This window comes from Eretmochelys imbricata, chromosome 22 (assembly GCF_965152235.1).
Source record: "Eretmochelys imbricata isolate rEreImb1 chromosome 22, rEreImb1.hap1, whole genome shotgun sequence".
NCBI lineage: Eukaryota > Metazoa > Chordata > Testudines > Cheloniidae > Eretmochelys > Eretmochelys imbricata.
The window spans coordinates 16,406,313-16,431,988 of NC_135593.1; the positions used below are offsets into that span (position 1 = coordinate 16,406,313).

Genomic DNA, 25,676 nt, shown 5'->3' on the forward strand with positions numbered 1-25,676 from the left:
CGAATGCACAGTAAGACAGTACCTGTCCCAGTGAGCATACAGTGTAAATCAACTAGTCAGGAAGGAGTACTGTTGTGATCTCTATCTGTAAAATGGGGAAACTGAGGCATAGATATGCCATTACTTCCCTAAGGTCACACAGGGAGTTTGGCAAAGCCAGGATCTAAAGCTGGCTCTTCTGAGTCCTAATCTAGAACGTGAACCAGAATCTAGCTATTGAGAAAGCATCCAGTTTCTCTAAATGCCTCTTCCTTTGATTGGGGATGGGGGAGCATCAAATGAGAAGGATGCTTGGAAAAAAAATCCAGGGAATGCTGAGTCTCTGGGTAACAAATCAAAATTAATTCAGGGACTTTCTTTGTGGGGGAATCTCACCCTATGCCTTTTAACTACAACATCAACTTGACAAAAGCCAAGTTATACTTTGCACCTTGGTTTGTTAGGTGACTTTTTTAATGGGCGGGGAAACATCTGTTTGTTTGTCTCTAAAGTTTCCTTTTCTCCCCTCAGGTTAGTAGTGGCTGCTAATGAGAAGCCTTTGAGAAGCAGTCTGATTGCCTCAGTCCAGTTCCACCATCTTGACATCTGTGCTATCATTGCTGATCTCCCCAGCAGGACCACCGATGGAATGGGTCATTGACAGGAAACAAAATGAATGTCTAAAGATGGCGCCCACCCAGACAAAAGTGGGGCACGTCTGTGAGACGTGATTCCGAAGGTGAGCTGCAGCCCACGCTGTACATTCCTCTGTGGATAATCATAGAGGACTTCAGTCTCTTGGGCTTTCACTCCAGCCCCTTGCGGGGCTCGGGACACATAGACTTTCCTTCTGCCTCAGAATATGTAAAAATGTCAGTGAAAAAGTAATACAGTCCAGGCAGTAACATTGTCCCAATGCAACTGCACTGGCCCTCTGAGCCATAGACTGATGATATATTTTCCTGCAGCCCCAAAAGAAGGAACCACCTGTAGGTCCAGTGATATAATGGTCTGTTACTCCTTCCCTTCTCAGCAACAGCTTGTGGACTAGCAGTAAGTGCTTCTATGTAAGCCATGCAGGATTTTAAATCCATTTTGCATCTGAATCTTCCAGGATCGTTGGCTACAGCTAAGGCCAAAAGATGTTACACTCCTTGGCTTCGGCTGTTAAACTGATGTAGGTTACACGTTTCTTAGTAACAACTTTTGGAGGCACCATCCGAATCTCTGATCTGTTTATTGTCAACTACATTAAATTAACGAGCAACTCTAGTGGGAAGATAGAATGGAGAGGCAGACTGGGATAAGAATCAGCAGGGCCCTCTCCAGCTCTGTAGGGCATGTGCAGAAATTATGGCAAGAGCCTGTCTACCGCTTGATAATCAGTGTGGTACCTCAGAGGCTGTAGTCTTGAAAAGCAGCTGATGCCAAGGAATACAACATATCATGTTACATATCAGAGCTCTACACAAAGTCGAAAGAGACATTGGCTGATTGAAGTTTTTCTCCTGATGAGTAAGGCTACAGCATCCTGGAGCTCGGCTGCCAATCAAAAAAGATGTATGGGCTATAGTGTGACAAAAGCTAGTTGATCTGGAATCCATGAGGGCTGGGGTGGAAGGGGAAGTTTGCCTCTTTTTTGTTCTGCTTATTGATGGGTTTTGTCTCTCCGGATTTTCTCTTGAGGTCATCATGGCCAGAATAATGCTGTGAACTATTCCAAATGTACTTTCAACATGGGGGAGGGGGAGAAGTCCAATATGGAAGACATATAGCTTAAATAAGCAACACATGTTCCTGTGGAATAGGCATGTTTCATATAGAATGCTATAAATAAAACCATTCTGTTTCTCCTGCTGAATGCTCTGACTCTTACTTCGCAGCAAAAACAGGAGCTACTGCTTGAAACAGACCCACCATGTTGCTTAGCAATGCACATGGGGAAGGGTCAGCTTTTCACCTTCGCATTGCTTTTCAGCCCAGAACGGTAAATTGAAGCCCTTTGTGCTCTTTTCTAATGTCTCAGGAAATAAGGAAGGCCCATTTGGGTTGTAAGTTGTCTTTTGCTTGTATTCAAAGCAAAAGGATCATGGCAGAAACAGAGAAGTATGTGTGAGCATGAGGGGCTGTAAGTGAAATCCGGGTCCAATTAAAGTCAGTGGGAGTTGCCCCATTGATTTGAATGGGGCAAAGTTGTCGTCCCATAGGTACATCCATGATGTATGAAGTCTGCCCCAGGCCCTCTCCTGAAGTGTGGAACAGAGGCAGCTTGGCTTTTTCCTTTGGGTGAGGCATTTTGTCCTGCAGCTATTCAGCAAATTTCCACATCTGGTAATATTTGGATAGCTATGACATGTTGGCAAGCCAAAGACAGCCAAAAAAGTAGAGACCCTAACAGTGAGCAAAGCCTGAGACAAAACTGAAGTAGCTTGGACAGTACTGGCCATCACAGTAAGCCTATCAGAGAGTAATTTGGTTCCTGATTCCCTTCCAGGCTGGAGTCATCTGTTACATACTGGTGGGATATCTCATGGTACATTGAAATCTACAAGAGGAGTTTGTGTCTGACCAACCTGATACAAGGTACCCAGCTTTTGAAAAGTTCTCTGCACAATGATTGCTACATACTATGCTGGATGGACTGTAGTACCTACTGTGGGTGCAATCTAGAAAAGGTTAGCAAGAAGATGCATTTAGTTTTGAACTACCTTATTTTTCTTGGACTAAGCCAGTGATTCCTAACCTTTTTGGGCAACTGCATAAGTTTAAGGTACAGACTTGAAACTCTGATGTATGCATTGCTTTACAAATGCAAATACGCAAGTTTGGATATCCATTGTTTGCATGCACATGGATGGTTTGCATGCCTAATTTAAGGAAAGGCAATTACAAACACCTATGTTTAAAAATTTGTACCTAGCAGACTCAGCTGTATCAGTGCTCTCCCATTTCTTTGTGTAGGTTGTAACCTGCCAGGCAGATAGGCTGTTGTCACAGACAGAAGACTGGGGCCTGGGCAGTTTGAGTTCCTTGCCAAGTGCAAGGATTTTTATAACCTTTCTACTGGGTTTATAAAGTAAATGACAAACTCGAGTACTTGGTGCACCCAGCCATATTTAATTACTAATTCTGTGGACATATCTGAATCTCATCATAATTCTTTGAAAGAAATGCATTGCAGATATTGATTGCTAACTTAATTATGAGCCACTTCCTTCTGTGAGATGACACTTGCAACCTGTGAAATTCAGGATGTCCTAGTTGCAGATTAAAGAAGAGAAATAGAGAAGTGATGTGCTTCGCAGGATGGGCTTGGTGGTTTCATTTGGAGAATGTTGCCTTATTCCATAGTCTAGCACTGGCTTTCTCTGCAAGGAGAGAGTCTCCACTTTCTAGTATGGAAGTGAAGTACTAGAGGGATGGAGAATTCAAAAAGCCCACAGACAAGATCAAGATGCCATTATTTAAACACTTTTTAACTCTCTCGTAGAGTTGAACAAACTGTATTTAGCTTTGGCATGAAGTCTTACATTTAATACGTTTTTAATACCTAGGACTGGCAAGACGGAAACTTCATTATGTGCTTGCTTTTTATTCAGGACGTTATTTCTGCAGATAAATATGTAATGTAGTTTATATTACACATACAGTGTTTCACACATCTGTTTTATGTTTCACTAATGGCACAACAAGTGAAACCATCATCTATCCTGCTTCTCTATATTAATTCAACATGTAAGGAAAAAGGGGATGATTGTCTTCCATCTCACAGATCACTGTCAGGGAAATCGACTCCTTTTTTATAGTTCATGCAAACGATGCCAAAAACACAAATCAAAGAACTTGAAAATGGCGATCCAAGGCACAATGTAATTTAAGAGCAAATACCACTCTTTAATCCACAGAGGAGCAGTTCAGAACACATTATGCACTAGCTTAACTTAATCCCTGCTGCAAAAAGTCACCATGGCGAGCCAACAGGAATAGGAAAATGTAATGGGAGTGAGAAACTGCCAAGTTGATATTCATTCATGAGATCGTGAGGCTGCATGTTTCGCTTTCATCCTCTGCATCCAGGGCTACTGTACTAAAACCATGTTATAAAATAGATTTTAAAGTTTACTTTCAACAAAGAAAAGTTCTCTAGAATAGAATGATAGGTTGGCCTTACAGTTAAGGCACTAGAGACTGGGACACAGGAGATCAGTCTTCAATTCCCAGGTCTGCCATAACCATCCTGTGTGGAAGCACAAGATAAGAAGTCACTAAATCTCAGTTCCTGACAGCTAAAATGGAGTTAACAGTACTTTGTCTGACTTGTTTAGTTACACTGTAAACTCTTCTAGGCAGGCACTGTCTCTTATTATGTAATTGTAAGTTTCTTAGCATGAGCCCCCTACCATAGCACAAAAAGGACTTTGGGATATCCTCTATTTCCATGCATTATTACTATTCTTAACTATAATCACTGAAATGACGTGCAATCAAAAGTAAAATTTCAATCACTTGTCCACCAACAGCATTTATGTAGTGTAGTGAAATCTCCTACACAAAGATGTTGTATTACTTCAACTGTAAGGAAATTGTAAGGACATTTTTATCCCCTTAATGGTATTTATCAAAATACCTTACGTGTCCCCTGATGTCTGAACAATATTAACAGAGCATACCAGGTTCTGATTTGGGAAACACGCATTTTTATCTTAAAACAAAGCACACAAAACAAACCCTGTAATTATAACTTGATGAGGCCCCTAGACAAACAGCACACTTGGTGCATTCCACATATAGATCATAGCTGGGTTTAGACAGCAGGTCAGCTTGCAATCAGGTCCATGTCACTTGGATGGGCTATTTTAAATAGATATGGCTTGATGCAAGGGTGAAGTTTAGCAAGGAAAGAATATATATCCTGTGACATTTCCATGAGCGAGTGATCCTATGAGCATTTCCTTATCCTCTTTTTAAATGGGTGAGTCATAAAGTGGCACTTCTATTCCAGTTGTAGGAAAAGTACAACTTTTGTTTAATGACTTCAGAAAAGTCTCAACAAAATAAGTCTGCCTCCTTTGTCATGAGAACAAAATTACTTTAACTTTCTATTGTGCCCTTTCATACAAATATTGAAAAGTACTTAACGTCAGTTAATTAAGATTTACAGGCACTGTAAGTCTTAGCATTTCCATTTGACATCTGGGGACACTGAGGTTAAGTGATGTGGTGAATCAGTGGTAGAGAAGGGATAAAACTAAACAATCGTCATACTCAATCCTCTGCTCCTTTAGGTCAATCTCAGCTGTTTGTAAAAGTTACAGTATAAGTTGCCCCAGAAATGTTAAGAGGCGAATAAGATTTCCATAATGGCTCAAAAGTTTTTTTGTTTTTTGTTTTTTATTTAAAAGTCAGTTTTAAAATAGCCACTTCCCCTGTGCCCAGCACCTTAGGCTGAATTGAGGTTTTTCGTGTTAAAATAATAATTTTCTGCTGAGCTGAGGCTTTGGGCCCCAAGTTTCAGCTGTGAGCAAATGTTTGCAGCCAAGTTATAAAGCCCTGAAAACAAAAGGCTTGAGCGGAAAGGAGGATTGTATTGACTATAACTGAACTTGTCTTTCCTGATCACCCTTCTGAAGCCAGCTCTGCACAGGCAAGCAGCACTCTGCCAAGTGCAATATTTCTCCAGTTGTGCTACCTGACCAGAATCATGAAGTCTTTTAAGAGTACACTGAGCATTATTGACTCTTCCATCTGTTCTTTTCCACAATGGACCCCACTTCTCTTCAGAAGGAGCTACTGCTGTGCAGATGGTACACATCTGCAAAAGAATTACATCATATGACATCATCTGGTATTGCACATGCTATTACTACAGGCAGTGAGCTATCTGTTTCTTAACAACCTCATTAAGGTGAAAATCAGTCCGTGCAGACAGACAGCACAAGTCCAAGGCACGACTTAAGCCTTATTTTGAGTCGCATCTTGCCCAGCACCCTCTGCCCACTGATGATTATTAAAGAAGAGTCCTCTGTTTCTAGAAGGGTGATGGATGCCTGCTACCTGTCTCTAGATTTCTAATGTAGCTAACAGTAGTATTTAGTTCCCTTTTAGGCGAACAGTGTTTCAAGTATATTAAAACCTATATAGTGTTAAACAGTTGCTATGTTTCACTCCACAAATGGCTGCACTTCTTTAGCGGGTAATATAATCCTTGTCTATAGTTTCTATGATGGCACAGTGTTTATAGTTTATAGTTTATAGTTTCTATGATAGCACAGGCAGAAATAAAACAAATCAAAGGGAACGTTGAGGGCTTCCCTAGAGAAGCTAAAGACGCTCTCTCTCCCTGGAAGGATGGAGGGGCTTTTGAGTATGAAGCCTCTTAGTGCTAAGTCATATAAGGAAAAATCCCCACTAATCAGGGGTTCTTTGAGGTTACAGTACAGAGGGGCAGCTAGTTAGATGGAACTCCTCCAAAGACTAGAATACTCTCTCAATGACACACTCCTGTAGCAATGTGAATATTATCTGCAAGGCGGATGCTGTCTTTTTAATGTGATGTTCAGCAGTCCCTTCCCACCACCACATTTCCATAATTCTTCTTACGCTTGTACTTTCATTTTCCTCATCTAATGAATGCTGAGGTCCTTGCTCTTTATTTATTAGCAGGCGCCCCTACCTTCGCTACCTACGTTGTTCTCTTATTTAGATCATTATGCCTACCTGCTTGTGTGTACCTTCCCCTCCTCCCCCCCATAAATGTGCAGGTTGACCTTTGCTACAGTGGATTGGAGGATGTGGGGAACTCTTATCTAGTAGGGGGTTTAGTAGTAATTGTGTGGGAGGGGGAGCCCTAATTGGGAGACTCATGAAATTGGTTGGAAAGGTCACCTGCCTTGTCTAACTCTTAACTCCTGCACTGCCTTCAATGACTTTTGTTTAGCAACAAAACACAACACAGTTCTTGGCCTTCATTTTTTAACAATAAATCAGAAAGCACTGTTTCTTCATGCTGTTTCAGCCCCTGGCTTTATTTGCTCTCCTCAAAAACCTCTGATCCTTACTTCTAAGTAACACGTGAAATCATTAAGCACCTCCCAAATCAAAGGTTTCCAGAGCATGTCAAGGAAAAATAAAATCTTTTCTCATTTATACCTGCAGTGCATTGGCAAAGCTGCCACAGAACCAACTGGGCCAATTGTCTCCCTCTAATAGCATCTACACTAAATAATTCTGTATTAGGAGGATTAAAAAATGTTTTCTGATAATTATAGTGTAACCAAGGCAGCTGCCTCCTTTGCTCCCCTTGTGGCCAAGGGTCATGCTATAGGCATCCTGCCTCATTTTCCCCTCTTGAGCTCGTCAAATAAACCTCACGTCAGAATTTTCTTGGTCAGAAAAATACCGCTCCTTGTGGACTGGGTTTATAAATATATTTTTAAAAAAATCAAAACAAAGTCCATTTATAAGTTCTCACAGCCCAAGGCTTCTCTTCCTTCACGGGGCGTTTGCAGTCCCTCCCCTGCTTGGCTAGGATCTCTCCCTGCTTCAGGCAACTCCACTAGTCTCAGGGTCTTCCCTACAGGAGCCTTTCCTCACTCTCTAGAATCTGCCACAGCTTCCTGATCCTTCAATCACCCGATTCCTCTCAGGTGAATCTCGTCCTGTAACTGAGCCAACCCTAGGCCCCCCAGCCCTTAAGAGGTAGCCAACCTGTTATATAAAGGAATAGAGTTCTCTATTTTTGCACTCCAAGGTTCCATTTGCATGAAGAGAGCTGAAAGAGACCAGGCTAACTACAATAGTCTAGGGATACAATTTGAGCGCCCTCCAGATAGTTACAACTAGACAGAAAAAGCACTTTGGATTCTAAATGTCGGTGGGAGGAAGTTTCTGCTGCAGCCAAGGTTTTCTGTTGTTTTCAAAGTAGGAACTATTTACAGCTCATCTGTACTCCTGAGAGTGCTACAGAAATCAGGTTAAAAGAAGCTCTTGGATAAGTTGTTACATTTTTCCAGTGTGAAGGAAATCTGACTGCCAGTGCAAAAGGATTGAGTGTAATAACATCGGTAAGGATAACTTTTCCAAAGTAGACCTGAGAGTCTAGGTGGGTAGCTCAGGTGAGAAGGCAGCTCAGATGAGCAAGCTAATGCTGGTACAGAAACAACCAACCAACCTCGGGCACATTTTGGGGGGCATTTCCGGATGAAGCGAGAGACGATAGTTCATGCAGAAGAGAGCTGTATGCCATATTGTGTATGCCAAACATTTGTGTCAGAAGGTTTCCATGATCCTAGGCCTTCACCCATGGGTGGTCTAATAATGAGAGATGGAGATCGGGAGCCAGAATTCTGAGGGTCTATTCCCAGCTCTGCCACTCATTCAATATGTGACATTGGGCAAGTCACTTAACTTCTCTTTGCCTCTCTTCGTCCTTGTATAAAATAGTTATTAGTAATAATCACTGTTTGTAAAATGCTTGGAGGCCTGTAGAAGAAGGTGGTATATAAGTGCAAAGTATTATCGTTTGCTCTGAGAACAGTCCTGAACCATTATGACATTATCTCATGCTATGAAGTAGATGTAGAAAGCAGGAAAGATCAGACGGTGGCAGCCCTTGTTAGAAATAGTAGAAAGCACTGAAGTTTCTTTTTAATAATAATAATAAATACAAGGCTAATCAAGTAGGAAAGTCCTTTAACTTAGCACAAAATATTCCTTTATCTCACAGAGAGAGGGAATGAATGACTCCTCATTCTTGGTCTCATTAGGGAGAGAAGGAACTTTCTCAAATCTGAATGATTTAAAGGAAATTTCTGCTTGGTTCTCAGGTTGTAACACCTTAAATATTTACAGTTTTATGTTGCCTCTTAGAAAAATTTTATTAACCTTTTAAAATTCCCATTAAGATGGCCCCAAGTAGAACCCTCCAATCATTTATGTTTAAGAACTACATCTGTTTACCCTAAGTGTAAATGTAGCATAGAATTTCATGCTGATAGGATTTCTCATATCTTTTATATGTATTTGAACACTCATGTCAGGCATATTTATAAATTCTTAACTAAAAGCAGGTGGATAGGTGGATTTGCAAGTTAAGAGAACCATTTCATGCTCACTATCACCTGCTTAGCAATAGTGAACTTACTTTCACATAACCATCATTCTACTCTAATTTGCAGTGGTTTCATATGTGTAACTACACTGAGTACAATGGAGTTTCTTCTAATTAACGCCCAGTGTAATTAATAGCAGAACTAGGACCATTGTCCTTCTAAATGCTTGGATACTACTGTGATGGATGTTCTATAATCGATGTATAGATACTTCAGTGATAAGCATGCTGAAAATATATTTACTCATTTTAAAAAAAAAAACAAAAAATTATGGTCCGATACCAACACAATGCATATGGTAGAAGAACGTGATTAGAGTAGGAAACATTTGAATGGTTTATTTTTTTTGCTGCATCATGCTCATGTTCTCTGATTCTGCTCAGCTCAGAGTCTGATTCTCTGCTTGCTTAACTTCACCAACAGAGTTAGATGAGATTAAAAAAGATGGAAAATGATTTTGAGATCATTTTACAAAGTAAAGGATTTATCCTTGCTGCTTCTGTAAGCATGAAGGCTGTATCTACTGCTGTATAAGATTTTCAGTGCAAAGCCAGGAAACTTTTTTCCCCCCCAATCCCTTTCAAAACCAAATGAAAAATACTTGTAAAAGTTTCCAATAATGTCATTATATTGCTGTTGGCAACTCCACCATGATTCAGAATGACCCCCTGTCCTTAAGAAGTTTGTCTCCCTCCTTATTTCAGTATCTGATTTACTGCATGTTTGTGAGGTTTTGCAGCTGTGTGCATGAATTAATGCATCAGTATCCACTTGCATGAATGTGCTCAGCAGTATCCCAAAGCAGAGCAAGAGTCAAAATCAAATTTGGAGTTTGTCTCAGGGCATTATGTAAAATTAAAAACGGCCAGCTTTTGAATTTATGCTCTGTAATATTATATCAGCCTAATTCTGTAAGAGTCTGTACTAACATTTTGCTCCCGCTCATATAACTCGCACACTACACTGACTTTATAGATCCACCTCCACAAGAGGCGTAGAGTCAATGTCGATGTAGTTAGGTCGACCCAGTGTCGGTAGGCACTGCATTGCTTACATCAACTATTGCTGCCTTTTACAAGCTGTCCCACAATCCCCCACATGGATAGTTGAGTCGGTGCAAGCACTCCTTGTGAGGACGTGCACTGACGACGAGTGTAGTGTGGACATGCTAAAGCAATTCAATTACTGCGGTGGCTGTACATCACCGTAACTTAGGTCAAGATAATTTTGTAGTGTAGACATACCCTGAGATTCTGGTGACTGTTTTCATTCTTGTGGGCTGTGACATCTCCAGAACACCTTCAGAGAGTTACTACCCTGTAATTTACAATTGCCTGTTATTTACTTCATATATAATCTACTGGTAAGGATGATTTCAGAAAAATTGCTTTAATAGTAGAAGAGTTTTGTAGAGAATATTCCCAAATGACACTGTATGTCTAGAATTAAGCATTGTTTTGACAAACATTTTACATAGCTTTGTGACCGAATATACAATAAATATATATTCAGAATAGTATATGCACTGACCAGGGAACTGACCGAAGGTTTTGCTTACGTACCATTTGAACGTAGGTAATAAACTAGTCCACAAATAAGTAATGAATCTACTTTTTGTGGTTTCTAACTTCTGCATTTAATTGTTCTCATGGAAAAAACACAAGTGCTTCTAATTCATTCTGAATTCTTCAAATTCTCTCTCTCATTAGTGGTCCCAGCATAATGTATGTCATGACAAATGGATTATAATTTCCACTACTTTGCAGTGATCATCTGCACAACACATCTGCAAGACAGCAACTATTATTCCTGTCCTGTTGCATCAGGTTTGCAGTCATGGGATCTGACCTCTGTAGCAATTTTAGAACATGAGGTTTTCTCTGCCACCTAGAGAAAGATGGAATGCAAATTCACAGCACATGTCCTTATTTCTTTCTGATGTTTGATAGTTGATGCCCCCCCCACCCCGTAATGCTCTCATGCTATTGTTACAGACAGAGAATTTGCAGAAAGAAAAGGAGTACTTGTGGCACCTTAGAGACTAACCAATTTGAGTATGAGCTTTTGTGAGCTACAGCTCACTTCATCGGATGCATACCGTGGAAACTGCAGCAGACTTTATATACACACAGAGATCATGAAACAATACCTCCTCCCACCCCACTGTCCTGCTGGTAATAGCTTATCTAAAGTGATCATCAAGTTGGGCCATTTCCAGCACAAATCCAGGTTTTCTCACCCTCCACCCCCCCCACACAAACTCACTCTCCTGCTGGTAATAGCCCATCCAAAGTGACAACTCTCTACACAATGTGCATGATAATCAAGGTGGGCCATTTCCTGCACAAATCCAGGTTCTCTCACCCCCTTCCAAAAAACACGCACACAAACTCACTATCCTGCTGGTAATAGCTCATCCAAAGTGACCACTCTCCCTACAATGTGCATGATAATCAAGGTGGGCCATGTCCAGCACAAATCCAGGTTTTCTCACCCCCGCACCCCCATACACACACAAACTCACTCTCCTGCTGGTAATAGCTCATCCAAAGTGACCACTCTCCCTACAATGTGCATGGTAATCAAGGTGGGCCATGTCCAGCACAAATCCAGGCTTTCTCACCCCCCCTTCCCCCCACCCCCGGGGACACACACACAAACTCACTCTCCTGCTGGCAATAGCTCATCCAAACTGACCACTCTCCAAGTTTAAATCCAAGTTTAACCAGAACGTCTGGGGGCAGGTAGGAAAAAACAAGGGGAAATAGGCTACCTTGCATAATGACTTAGCCACTCCCAGTCTCTATTTAAGCCTAAATTAATAGTATCCAATTTGCAAATGAATTCCAATTCAGCAGTTTCTCGCTGGAGTCTGGATTTGAAGTTTTTTTTTTTTTTAAGATAGCGACCTTCATGTCTGTGATTGCGTGACCAGAGAGATTGAAGTGTTCTCCGACTGGTTTATGAATGTTATAATTCTTGACATCTGATTTGTGTCCATTTATTCTTTTACGTAGAGACTGTCCAGTTTGACCAATGTAAATGGCAGAGGGGCATTACTGGCACATGATGGCATATATCACATTGGTGGATGTGCAGGTAACGAGCCTCTGATAGTGTGGCTGATGTTATTAGGCCCTGTGATGGTGTCCCCTGAATAGATATATGGGCACAGTTGGCAACGGGCTTTGTTGCAAGGATAGGTGCCTGGGTTAGTGGTTCTGTTGTGTGGTATGTGGTTGTTGGTGAGTATTTGCTTCAGGTTGCGGGGCTGTCTGTAGGCAAGGACTGGCCTGTCTCCCAAGATTTGTGAGAGTGTTGGGTCATCCTTTAGGATAGGTTGTAGATCCTTAATAATGCGTTGGAGGGGTTTTAGTTGGGGGCTGAAGGTGACAGCTAGTGGCGTTCTGTTATTTTCTTTGTTAGGCCTGTCCTGTAGTAGGTAACTTCTGGGAACTCTTCTGGCTCTATCAATCTGTTTCTTCACTTCCGCAGGTGGGTATTGTAGTTGTAAGAAAGCTTGACAGAGATCTTGTAGGTGTTTGTCTCTGTCTGAGGGGTTGGAGCAAATGCGGTTGTATCGCAAAGCTTGGCTGTAGACGATGGATCGTGTGGTGTGGTCAGGGTGAAAGCTGGAGGCATGTAGGTAGGAATAGCGGTCAGTAGGTTTCCGGTATAGGGTGGTGTTTATGTGACCATTGTTTATTAGCACTGTAGTGTCCAGGAAGTGGATCTCTTGTGTGGACTGGACCAGGCTGAGGTTGGTGGTGGGATGGAAATTGTTGAAATCATGGTGGAGTTCCTCAAGGGCTTCTTTTCCATGGGTCCAGATGATGATGTCATCAATATAGCGCAAGTAGAGTAGGGGCTTTAGGGGACGAGAGCTGAGGAAGCGTTGTTCTAAATCAGCCATAAAAATGTTGGCATACTGTGGGGCCATGCGGGTACCCATAGCAGTGCCGCCGATTTGAAGGTATACATTGTCCCCAAATGTGAAATAGTTATGGGTAAGGACAAAGTCACAAAGTTCAGCCACTAGGTTAGCCGTGACATTATCGGAGATAGTGTTCTTGACGGCTTGTAGTCCATCTTTGTGTGGAATGTTGGTGTAGAGGGCTTCTACATCCATAGTGGCCATAGAATTTGCAGTGTATCCCATAATCTCACATTGTACTCCAATTACTAAACAGTTGTTCTGAGAAAAAGGTGATGCCAATTAAAGATCTGGCTGCTTTGCAATAGTTTCTATAATTGTGCAGCTCCATCCACACTGTACAACATCTGTCTATTTAGTGCATCATCTCGCTGGTTCTCAGGTTCCCCAGCTTAGAAGTAGCATTTCTTTGACATACAACATCCCAATTTTTGTTATCCTTAAGTCTAAATTTAATTGGACCAAATCTTACAGGTTTTCATCTTGAATCAAGCCAAACTACCCATTGAGGTTGATGGTAGGGAATTTGCCTGAGTGATTTGTCCTTTAATATTTTATAAATGAGTAAAAAACTGCACAGGCATAGTCCAGACTCCCATCTGCAGCAGCAAATGATCCTGTGAAATGAATCAGGTATTTACACAGAGCATGTTGTTCAGACTTTGATAGATTATAGGGCCAGAAGGGACCACTGTGATAATCTAGTCTGATCTCCTATATAACAAAGGTCATAGGACCACTGGATTAATTTCAGTTTGAATAAGAGCATATCTTTAGAAATAAAAACAATCCAATCTTGATTTAAAAATTGCCAATGATGGAGAATCTATCACAACCCATGGTAAATTGTTCCAGTGGTGGTTAACCCTCTCTGTTTGAAACTTTTGCATCTCATTTCTAGTGTGAATTAGTTTAGCTACAACTTCCAGCCAGTGATTGAAGAGCCTGTTATCAAATATTTCCCCCCCATGCAGGTACTCTTAGACTGATCAAGTCTCACTACCTTAACCTTGTCTTGGTTAAGATAAACAGTTTGAGCATCTGGAGTCGATAAGGCATGTTTTCTAATCTTTTAATCATTCTCATGCTCTTCTCTGGACCCTCTCCAATTTATCAACATCCTACTTCAATTGTGGACACCAAAAATGGGCACAAAATTCCAGCAGTGGTCACACTAGTACCGGGGCGAAAGTAACTTAAAAGATTTAGCAGTATGCCAGAGTTCTGAGCAGGGGGCATGGCCTCAACCAGAAGAGGCGGGGCCTTTAATTCCCTGGGCCCTTTAAATCAAGATTTAAAGGACCCAGGGGTCTGGCTGCGGTAGCGGCAGCTGGGAGTCCCAGGCCCTTTAAATCACCCCTGGAGCTACCAGCTGCGGAGGCAGCTGGGAGCCCCAGGGCTCAGGGGCGATTTAAAGGGCCCAGGGCTCTGGCCACCGCTACCGCAGCAGGGTCCCGGCCCTTTAAATTGCCGACAGAGCCCCAGGGGCTCCCGGCTGCTGCTTCTACTCCGGGGCTCAGGTGGAGATTTAAAAGGCCCGCTGCGATAGTGGTGGCCAGGAGCCCCTGGCCCTTTAAATCACCGTTGGAGCCCTGCTGCTGCTACCCCAGGGCTCTGGCAGCGGGCCTCGGGCAGTGATTTAATGGGCCCGGGCTCCCCACAGCAGCCAGAGCCCCGGGCCCTTTAAATCGCTGCCTGAGCCCTGCTGCTGGAGCCCCTGGGGTAAGAGTGGCGGCGTGGGGCTCCAGGGGTGATTTAAAGGGCCAGGGGCTCCCAGCTGTCGCTACCACAGCAGCGCCCCAGGCCCTTTAAATCGCTGGTCTGAGGAAGCTGGTCCAGTCTGGCACGGCCTACTGGCTCTTGCCGGTACGTCGGACTGGACCAGACCAGACCAGCTTACTTTCACCTCTGAACTGGTACCAAATACAGAGGCAATAGTACCTCCCTCCCCTATTCAAGATTACCCTGTTTATACATCCAAGGCTCTTCATAATGACCCTACAAGCATCTAGGGCTGTTACCTATCAGGCTCTCTCCATAACGCTGGCTTCTAATTTTCTAGAGGCTTAAAAACTACCCCGAGAAGCTGAGTTATCTGGGGTCTCTGTTCTCTCAATATTTATAAAGGAAAATACAAGGAGTTGTTCACATTTTCGGCAGTCCCCTACAGGTGAAAGAGTGTCCCTCACTTATTTCTTGACCCCTTGCAAGGCAGAGATAGGCAAGTGGGGGAGAGTTAATGGCTTTTTTCACTGTGCTTTCTGCTCCTCCCCTGTTACATCACAAGGTGTCTGGGGGACTACTTGTGGAGTTAAGTACTGCTCAAAGGAATGAAGTTAGCATGATTTATATCTCAGCCTTTAACTATCAGAAGTTATATGAACCACCTGCTGTATAAAATTGGGTCCCATTATCTTTATTAAATCATAGAATCCTAAGACTGAGTGGGGACATAAGTTTTCAAGTATGTAAAAGGTTGTTACAAGAAGGAGGAAGGAAAATTATTTTTCTTGATCTCTGAGGATAGGACAAGAAGCAATGGGCTTAAATTGCAGCAAAGGAGGTTTAGGTTGGACATTAGGAAAAACTTCCTAACTGTCAGGGTGGTTAAGCACGGGAATAAATTGCCTAGGGAGGCTGTGGAATCTCCATCATTGGAGATTTTTAAGAGCAGGTTAGACAAACACCTGTTAGGGATGGTCTAGATAATACTTAGTCCTGCCATGAATGCAGGGGACTAGATGACCTGTAATTCTTGCTCTTCTCTCTCTCTCTTTTTTTTTTTTATGTCTGTGTTCTATTTTTGTATGTTTTGGCAAATGGACCTTTTTAAATCTTTCAAGCTCTATGCAGAACTATGGGCACGATGTAATTGTATAATGGAAACATAATTGTGATTATACTGATAGCTCCTTCTCTTGCGCAGCAGTTTCATGGAAAAATTTGACCCTTGCTCCTATAGTTGCCCAAACAGTGCTTTCTTCTTAGTGGTACAATGAGTTGAGTTCTTTGGGGACTGTCTCCTATGGTGTGCAATGTACAGCTCCTAGCACCATATGACTTTCATCTTGTGTAAGGCCTCTAGGTACTACTGTAACATTAATTATAATAATAATAGAGCATGACAATTCAACTTCTTTGTTTAGTGGTAGAGACTAATGTTAAGACATTGTTCTTGCCAGATGTAAGTGGTGGATAAATAGGTATCTTAACTCCCTCAAGTGTAGCTGCAGATTCAGAGGTGCAGCTGAAATCCTCCAAGTACCAAGCATCCAGCAGCAGAAGAGGTATCAAGGTAAGTCAACACCTGGTGAAATAAATGTTATCCTCTCAGGACCCCCTTGACAGGGCAAACTCATTGAGGAAGTTGATGTTGTGGCCCTAGAGGGCAAGTAGAGTGCCTGGCATTATATCTTCCACATTTGTCAACTAGTGGTTGAAAGGAGGGTGAACACAGGGTAAGAACCTTGCAAGATGTTCTGTTCTGATGGATGATAGATGAAAATTCTGCCTGTCTCTATTGCAGCTACTAGCTGGCTTAATCTTCTAGAATTATATGATTCTTGAGGGCAACTCGGAGCACACTTCTTGATGAAAATGAATACACAAATTGGCCTACTCTGTGTAACAGTAGATTATGCCATCTTTCTTAGGGGTTGGTTCCATAAATTATGCACACTCAGAAAACGGTTGGCTTTTCATTGAATAGTAGCTAGCTGAGGGTGCCTGAAACTTTCAGATTTTACAGGGGTACCTCACAGATTAAGGAACCTGAAGCAATTCCATTAGCAGGGAAACCCCAAAGAATGCAGTGTTGGGGGGTGGGTGTATGTACACACAGTGAATTGGAGGAGGGGGAAGAATAATAGAATATGGAATGGCTGAGCAAGGTTGCTCTCTGGAGATAATCATTTCAATATGGGACCAAAGGGCTATGAGGGACAAAGAGGTGATGAAGGAATGTTTTCAATCACACTGCAATAATAATAATGTCATTCCTTTTAGGGAAGCATTTTTAATAAAATGGGGAGAGGATTCCATCTGCTACAAAAGGAAAAAATCAGTAAATATGAAATAATATATTCTGGCATGGCATGGCATATTAAGGCAGCATTAGCAAAATTCTGGAATTTATAGTTTATACTAATGTTGCCTAAACATCTTTGTATCAAAATTTGTTTAAAATGTGAAAGTCCCCGTGGATTCCACACCTCCTGTAGCTGCCTTTATCTTTTTAAAAAATATGTATTCTGCATGAATTGACTTACACTTGTCAGAGCGCTATCAATACAATATCTCGGCCATTAGGAGTCTTTATGTATTCGCAGAACTGTCATATTTATTTTAAATCTCACTTTTTATATAGAAACCATAATTAATCACATAAGCCAAGTTCTTTTGCATGTGCAACCACGGGCTATTTAAGATTAAGTTATTTCCTGTAACAGTTATGAAATGAGAGCAAAGAATGAAGACTTTACCTGAAAGAAACAATCACCTTTTTTCCTTTGCAATTAATTCATCCTCTCAAAAGCTCTCCCTTCTTCCCCCTTAAGCAGATTTTCCTAGACCATTGGGTGACATACCGTCCATTGCGTGATCTAAAATTTCATTCCTAAAAGCTCCTGTATTTTGCAAAGGATATCACTAAGGCTATCAAGCTGTGACAATCTGAACATAGGAGATTTAAAAAAACAAACCCCAAACAGGTTTCAGAGTAGCAGCCGTGTTAGTCTGTATTCGCAAAAAGAAAAGGAGTACTTGTGGCACCTTAGAGACTCTAAAGTGCCACAAGTACTCCTTTTCTTTTTGCAAACCCCAAACACCCCCACTATGAATCTGGTTTTAAAGGCCAGTTTCCCAGCACTGACCTCTGTTTTTGCAGACATAGTATTGTGCTGACAAATCTAGTTCTTGCAACCCATGCTTTTTCTGCCTGCAGTTCACTTTGGGGCTACAATATTGTTGTTATTTATTTGATTAGGGTAGTGCCTACTACATGCTAATCACTTCCTATGACAGTCTCTGCCTAGAGAAGACAACAGTTTAAGGACAGTCAGAAAAGCAGATAGAAGAGCTTAAGGAAACTGAACAACAAACAGATTTGTCATACAAATCAACAAGATTCACTGTTAACGGCTTGCTAGAAGTGGGGTTTAATAGTAGTTTGTACAGGGGCTTTTGTGGATGAGCTTAGGGAGATTGAACCATGAGTAGGGGGCTACACAGAAGAAGGCTTGGAGGCATTTGTATGAGAGGTTGACACATGGGTGGATTAACTGTAGATGTCTAAGGAATCACATTTGCATCCCTAATTCATCATAAGTCTAAGTATCTGGGCATAATTTTTTTCCTGTTTCAAAATTGTTTGCAAAAATCTATGGAACTGCTGAGACCCTGCTAAATTCTGGCTGTACATTTCTGACTGAAATACACTGCATGACGCCTTCATCAGAAGATGAAGAACGATGCTTTAAAACCTGCCTTCAGGTAAACACAGAGTGAGGTATTCTCTTTCCAAATGAGTGAGGCCATTTCTTTTCTTTTTCTTTTTCCTTTTCCTTTTCCTTTTCCTTTCCTTTTCTTTTCTTTTTTTTTTTTAAGTCCAAAACTCTAACTTAAGCCCACAACAAACTTTGGCAGTTCGGATAAAATAGGATTCTGATCCAACCCACCCCAGTTTTGCAAAATTTTCCTGCTGCCAAGGTTTTGAAAACAAAATTGGCCAAAACCAGAACCATTTCTCAAATCCACATCACACTTTGGATTTTGGATAAAATGGAATCTTAGATAATTTTCGCTTTTGTAAAAGAAACTTCCCTCCAAAAAACAGCTCCATCTTTGCCCATCAGTGACTTTAAAAAAAACCCAAAACCCCCTGCATGCCTGAAGTGCTCATATATATGTCTGGAGACACATCTCTACTTTCTTCTTTAGCAAAACTCTTATCAGCACGGAAATGTGTACAGAACGTGAGTGACTCCAGATCCAAGAAAAACCATGCCATATTTTGCAGGCGACTGGAACTGCTTCTCTCTACAGTACCTCCTTGCTTGATGCCTATTGCACTGTACTATTTGTGGCCAGCATGGGTGGAAGAACACAGTGAGGTGCAAGGCCTCCTCCCTGTCCAACCTCACCAAACCAAATCCAGGACGGCGCAGGGATCTCTGTTTTGAGTGTGTGCTGAGGCTAGGACTGTCACTCATTCTCTGATCAGCTTCTGAAAGCAGCTAGAGAGCAGCTGGCAAAAAACAATTCTGAAAAAAAAATTACATTGCATCTAAATCTCTCTCTAATCCACCCAAGCTCCAATTGAAGGAAAAATATATTTGCAAGAAACTTCCACCCCAACAGCAGATTACAATGCTGCATACTAAGGATCTCATCTGGACTCTGTTTTTCCTTGGAGCTGCAGGTACATGAATATATGTGTGTTTTTTTTTTTTTTTTTTTTTTTTGGAGGTTGGGAACGAATTTGATTTCTGACCACTTCTGAATACTGTGCTGTGATGCAATTTTAGACTCATCTGGAGGAACAGGGGAATAGTGTTTTTGTTTCCTAGAATGCAGTGTTTTTACAGTGATGATTTGTTTCCCCCAAATATTGAATGTTGTGCTTTCCTCATCCCACTTTGTTTTGGAACTGGGGGGTTAGCCGTAGAGGCTGGAAGCGGTGCACTTTTGCGATTTTCCCCCTTCTCTGCATTTCAAAGGCAGCATTTTGGTGGAGGAGCTGGGAGATGAGCGAGAGGCAGAGAGACTGCTAGGGAGGAGGATTGGGAGGTGCTGGCTGAGCAAACATTGAGGAGAAAAGAAAAAACCCCAGATCTTCAAGCTGAACCAAATCAGCATCGTTCAGAGTAAACACTGGAGCTAGGAAACCTCGTTCTGTTGCAGAGTGGACAAGACCCTTTTGGTATTTTCGCTGCCTTGGCTCCCTCAGGGATGGTCAGTCAGTCTTAACGGTTTGCAATAGAGGGGAAAATTAGAAGATAAGGAAAACGTGGGTTGTTTTTTTTTTTTGCCCCCTCCTCCTGTGCCTGGTGCTACTTTGCTTTACTAGACGTCCAGTTAGTTGGAAACATTGTTCACAATTGAGGAATCTGACTGGGAAAGATGGCTCAGTCTGCAATTTGACAGGAGAAAGTGAAAGGGGTTGGGAAGGAGGTGAGGAGGGCGTGAGCCAGGGGCTGGTTTTATACGTTGATACCTATCTGTATGAGTGCAAGGGGAGGAATTGCCCCTCTTCCTTGAACCCGCCCCTCTTGGATTGAAGGTTGTGTGTTTTGCAAATCGCAGACAATGGAAGGGGGAACGGGGGAAGGAGAATGAAATGATGAGGGTACTACGTGCGATTTGTTAATGGTGTCGCCGTATGAGGAGCCAGGAGGGGGCTTTGTTTTAAAAATTTCTATCAGAATAGCTGGAGGATGGTGCTGGTTTTTGCAGGGCGCCCCGCCCCCCGCCGCAAACGGTGCCTGTGTAATGTCCTGGGGGGGCAATGCAACGAAGTAACGGCGATGCCATTGCAAATAAAGGCGAGGGAGAAAGAGGCTGCAAAAAGAGGGGCGGTGTGAATGCAGCTGCAGAGGGTGGGGTGGGGGGGCTAAGAACTGCAGGGGGCGAGCGCAGGGGAGGGGGGTCAGAGCTGCTGGGGGTGCAGTAAGTTCGGAAAGGGGAGGAATCTGGTGCTGAAAAAATCGGTGCGATCGTGTGTGTGTGAGCGCGCGCGCTGGAGCTGGGGAGGGGACGGTGGACGGGCGCGAGCCCTTGAGCTGCGGCGCGCGGGGAGCCGGGGGGGGCGGGTAGGTGGGGGGCGGGGGTAGGTCGCTTGCATCCGCCGCCAATCAGGAGCCGGCGGCCCCGAGCGGGAAACGCCGTTAGGGGCTTTGCTCCCCAACGTTCGTAACGGTCCCGCCCCTCGGCCCTTCATTTCAGACCTGCCCCCGCCCCTATTGCACCCCCCCACACACAGCTGGGAGCCCCCCCCCCCGCCGCCAGCGCCCCCCCTCCAAGCGCTGACACTTTCACCCAGGGGTCGTGCACCCCCAGGCTTACCCCCGCTGGGACCCCGCCTGCCAGCAGCGCCCTTTGCCCTGGGACGGCGCCCAGGCCAGCACTGTGCCCCAGCTCCCCAAGGCTTGCCATGCCCTTGCTCGGCGGCCGCCGTCGCCCCACCTCCCCCTGCGGGTGCCACTGCTGCACCCGCGGGTGCTTGCTCTGGTCCCCCCGCCTTCCGCAGCCCCACCTAACCCACCGTCGCACACCTGCGCTACACACTGCAGCCAGCACCCCTCTTCAGCCCCATTCACCACCGCCCTCACCACCCCGACGCCCATCGCACGCTGACTCTCAAGCCAGGGTCCTGCCAACATAGCCCAACCCCCCAGTCACTGCCATGGCACGCCTCAGCCTACAATTGCCACAGACTGTCCCAGTCCCCACTGCCCCCGGGTACCATCGCTCTCCACCACGCCACCCCCGCTGATGTCCCTCACCTACCCAGCCGTGACTACTGCTACTACTGCTTCACCCGTCAACACACACCTTCCCAGCCATCGCCACCATGCCAACCCCCTGCCAGCAACGCGCACCTACCCCACGACTACCACAGCTGCCCTGCCCTGCCCTGCCTCACCATTGCCCCCCAACCCACTGTCAGATACAAGCTCAAAGCTGCCTAGTGAGCATCAGCATCACCCCAACCTGTTACACAGCTTCCCTGTACCATAAGTACCATCCCACAGCTGCTCTTTAGTTTAGAATTTTTATATTTTTTATTACTACTTATTGGCATAGAACCCAAATATGAACAAATAAGGAGACTGTCAAATCCCCGCCACCAGCCTTCTCTATTACAGCCACACCCTTCAATCACATTCACCGCACAGCTATCTTCTCTTCTGCAAAGCACCACTAGATACTTGCCTTTTCCCCCAACAATCACCCCAGATACACATTCATACAAAGCATTCTCAGTTGTGCAAGGGGGAAAGAAAGTGGGTTTTTTCCAGGGAACAGACCAGTTGGGGTAAGTAAAGCTTCACTAAAAGCAAGAAAAATTATACACATACATATCTCTCCCTGCCCCCTTCAAGATGATGTTTTATTTGTTAATAATAATGAGCCTCAAGGTGTTTGGGGAGCTGCACAGCTCAGATCTGACAACTGTTAAACCAGTATAAAATGGAGAATGTAAAAGCCAAATAAAATATTAAAATGTCAAAACAAAGCAGCAACACATCATACAATAAAAGCAACACCCAGCACATCTGTAGTGCCTTCCATGCTAAAGGATCCTGCTTTAATTTGCTAAGCCTTACCTCCTCCTTTTCCTGCCCCCCTTCCCTACCCCAAGAGAAAGAGAGACAGACAAGAAGCTTGCAGGGTGAAGAATCCAGTCTGATGAAGGAAAAGTCAAGGCAGAGAAAGAGCTGTGCCGGCCATGATAATGCCAATAAAAAGCGCTTCTCCTTTTACAGTAACTTAAATGTAGGAAAAAGCAGGGAATAGATGTCTACTAGTGAGGAAACCCTGAACAGAGGATTGTCTGAGGAGTGGTCACCCAGTGGGGTGGGAACAAAAGCATTCCTCCTGCATCTTTTAAAATAGCTTCTTTTGTATAGATTTCTATGTCCTGGGATAGTAACGCCTTAACTTACTCTTAAATTAAAACAACATTCTTTTATAATTCAGAGGCTGATTTATAGACACAACAGATGGCTCATCTCCTTTCGTTTACATCCCGAGAACTGTGGTTTCTTAAATAATAGAGAACATTTTGTATAAACTTTACAGTGTTGACATATGGCCTTGAAGATTCCTGACATGACCAATTGATTTTTTTAAGAACATTTAATTTAATATTAATTTAATGAATTCCCAGTGTTTGTCTTCAGGAGTGTTAAAGAACTGTGGCTGCTCTCCAGACTGAAAGTGCCTTCATGTTTTCTTGGCTGGCCTCCAGAAATACATTTTACAGATAGATTTTCCTGCCTTAGGGTATAAGAAAAGGTTGGCTTTCTTTTTTTAAAAGAAGGCATGAACTTTTTTTTTAAATGCCATGGGTTTGTGTTGGCTAAGAGGTAGGAAAAGCAGAACCAATTGATGGGGGAGGAGATAGGAGAGGAGAATACTGCACCTGCTGCCATCAGTCTGCAGGAAACAGCAAGAAGCGCTAACAAGAGACACAAAAGCACATTTTATTTTCTTGTTAAAAAAGGCCATCCTGCATTTTATTGATCACTTTCACATCTGGGTGTTTATGGAGTGTATGCAGTGTTTTTGTTTTTGTTTTTCTTTTGGTGTGGCTTTTGACATACTGTTTTTGCAGGACATGCTTTAGTATGAATTTCATCTGTCAACAGAACTCTGTTCTGTTCTATCACAGACAGGAAGGCAGATGTTACGGATTTTTAATTAACTTGTACACAACCAGTTTGGGAAGAAGCTGTCTTTCAGGGGCATATGCAATAGCTAATATGAAGGAAACTGCCTGAAGAATTTAATTAGATCCATTATAAAGGCTGTTTCAACTAAAGCAAAATGACGTTTATTAATATTACAATGAGGATGTAAACCTTGAGGAAAGTAAACATGTTCTACTGTGAAAATGAAATTTTTTAAAACACCACACGAAACAGTTTGCTGGTCCTTCTGTAATATAGAGGATGTCTGGGAGTAGCCTGGCGAAGGGTGTGGCTGTGAAGGGAACTACAGCTCCCAGGCATCTCTCTGCTTCAGAATGAGATTCTTTGCGTATGTCTGCAATGAACTTGAGAATGGGGGGAGGGAGAAGGGGAAGGAGTGATGAATCCATCAAATCTGGGAGAGGGGGAAAAATTAGGCACATAGACTTTTGTTAGACATCAAAACTACCACAGAAGCGAATTTGAAGGTCAGATTTGTGCTGGCTGTGGCCTCTTTTGTTTGGGAAAGGACATTACCAAATCTTAAAGCTGTTGCTGATGCAAAGGGATGTAAATTAGTTGGGTTTGGCAGTGGTGCCATTATACTCTTTCAGTTCATGGTGTTGAAATGCTGCCTCTCTGCTGCAGCTGCTCATTAGTAGCATTGCCTTTTGATGTTACCCTGAGAGCCAAATGGTGGGCTTTCAGGCACTTTTAATGCATTGCATTTATAACTGTATGAGGGAATCACTACTAACTGTTGGAATGAGATTTTTACATGTAATTCTTAGTTTACAATACAGAAGATGGGATGTGTTCCTAAAGGAAGAGGAATCGATAAGGGATCAAGAGAAAAAAATTGCAAATGGAAATAATCATTAGTCCTTTATACTGGCTCTCACATCCAAGGATGGGAATACAGATATTTACTCTGTTGGATGAGTTATACCTGAAACTACCAAGTATACAGAAGCAGTCAAAAGTTGTGCCAAAACACATGGTGACATTTGAAGAAGATAAGAATTTATTTGAAAATGATCAAGATGATTATGATTTTGTCTATAGCTTTCTTTGGAACTGGATTTCAGCTCTGAAGTCTGCAGTTATTTCTGTTTGGTCACATGTAACATGTATTGTGGGATTATTGACTGACCGAACGTTAGCAATAGCCTAAATCCAAATAAATCAGAGGCTTAGAGGAATAGACTTGGGCCCACATTCAGTCCTGTTCTAAGCAACTGCAAATTCACTTCAGATTATTGGTGGTAAAGCCTGCTGAATTTAGCCCTGGATTTCTTTCTCTCTCTAATGGATGAGGAATTCCCCATATGTATGGTTGCTGTCTATTTTTGGAAATTATGCTGTCAAGATTGGTCTGGGGGCCAGACTGGTTTTGTTTCAGCAGTGGTATTCCTTCCGCTGTGGTGGCATTTGGAGATTTTGGACTTCATTCTTGTAGCTGATGACCTCCAAGACATGCTATAAAGACTCCTCCTCTGTTCTCCCAGACCTTTCCTGAAGGTGGGAGTGTGTGGGAGATGCAGAATGTTGATGCTGGGGCAGGTTTTTTAGGAGGCTTGTTTATTTGAATATTGTATATGTTATGTTTTGACAGTAATTCTAGAGCCTGAGGTAGGAAAAATGAAATAAACGGAGGAAAGCGGCCATCTTTCCAGTAATGTCTCATTTAGTGTCTTAAAAAGGCAGTCATCCCTTCCCACCGAGAGCTAGAATGTCATAAAATTGTATATCAACAGCTACACTGAAGAAGATACTTTGGGGATTAATCACATAATACTTGCTAGCTGAATGAGTTATCCAGCTTTTTAAGCCATCACGTTTAAGAGGTGAATAATTGATATACATATCTGGTAACCATTTGGTCTACTAAGAGACAATTGTATGTGCAACAGAAACAAGGATGCCATGGACAGTTTAGGCAATCAGGGTATTTGCTCCTGAAGGTAGTGTTGGTTCCTCTCAACTTTCTACAATATATTCATACTCAGAAGCATGATTTAAGAATAAGGAGCTAGGTTTTCAGATCAGCCTTTAATGGTCACCTGTTTTTTATTCACAGTCAGGGAGTTAGTGCTGTCTTTATTCATTGCCAGGGTATCTGAGATACCTAGGCATATAAGGGTCTGATCCAAAGTCCATGGAAGCCAGGTAAGTCTTTCTGTTGAATTCAGTGGGCTTTAGTTCAATCCCATGGTGACCTAAACTTCGGGCCCAAAATAC

The 25,676-nt window shown here is 42.8% G+C and overlaps 1 protein-coding gene across 1 annotated transcript in view; it reads left to right on the forward strand.

Annotated features, from left to right (window-relative positions):
- The first annotated feature begins 1,910 nt into the window (after positions 1 to 1,910).
- NCAM1 (neural cell adhesion molecule 1) overlaps positions 1,911 to 25,676 on the forward strand; it is a 274,693-nt gene continuing 250,927 nt past the window's right edge. Inside the window, exons 1-2 of the mRNA XM_077839698.1 lie at positions 1,911 to 1,966; positions 2,474 to 2,562. Coding sequence (XP_077695824.1) covers positions 1,911 to 1,966; positions 2,474 to 2,562 — 145 coding nt within the window. The remainder of the gene's footprint in view (positions 1,967 to 2,473; positions 2,563 to 25,676) is intronic.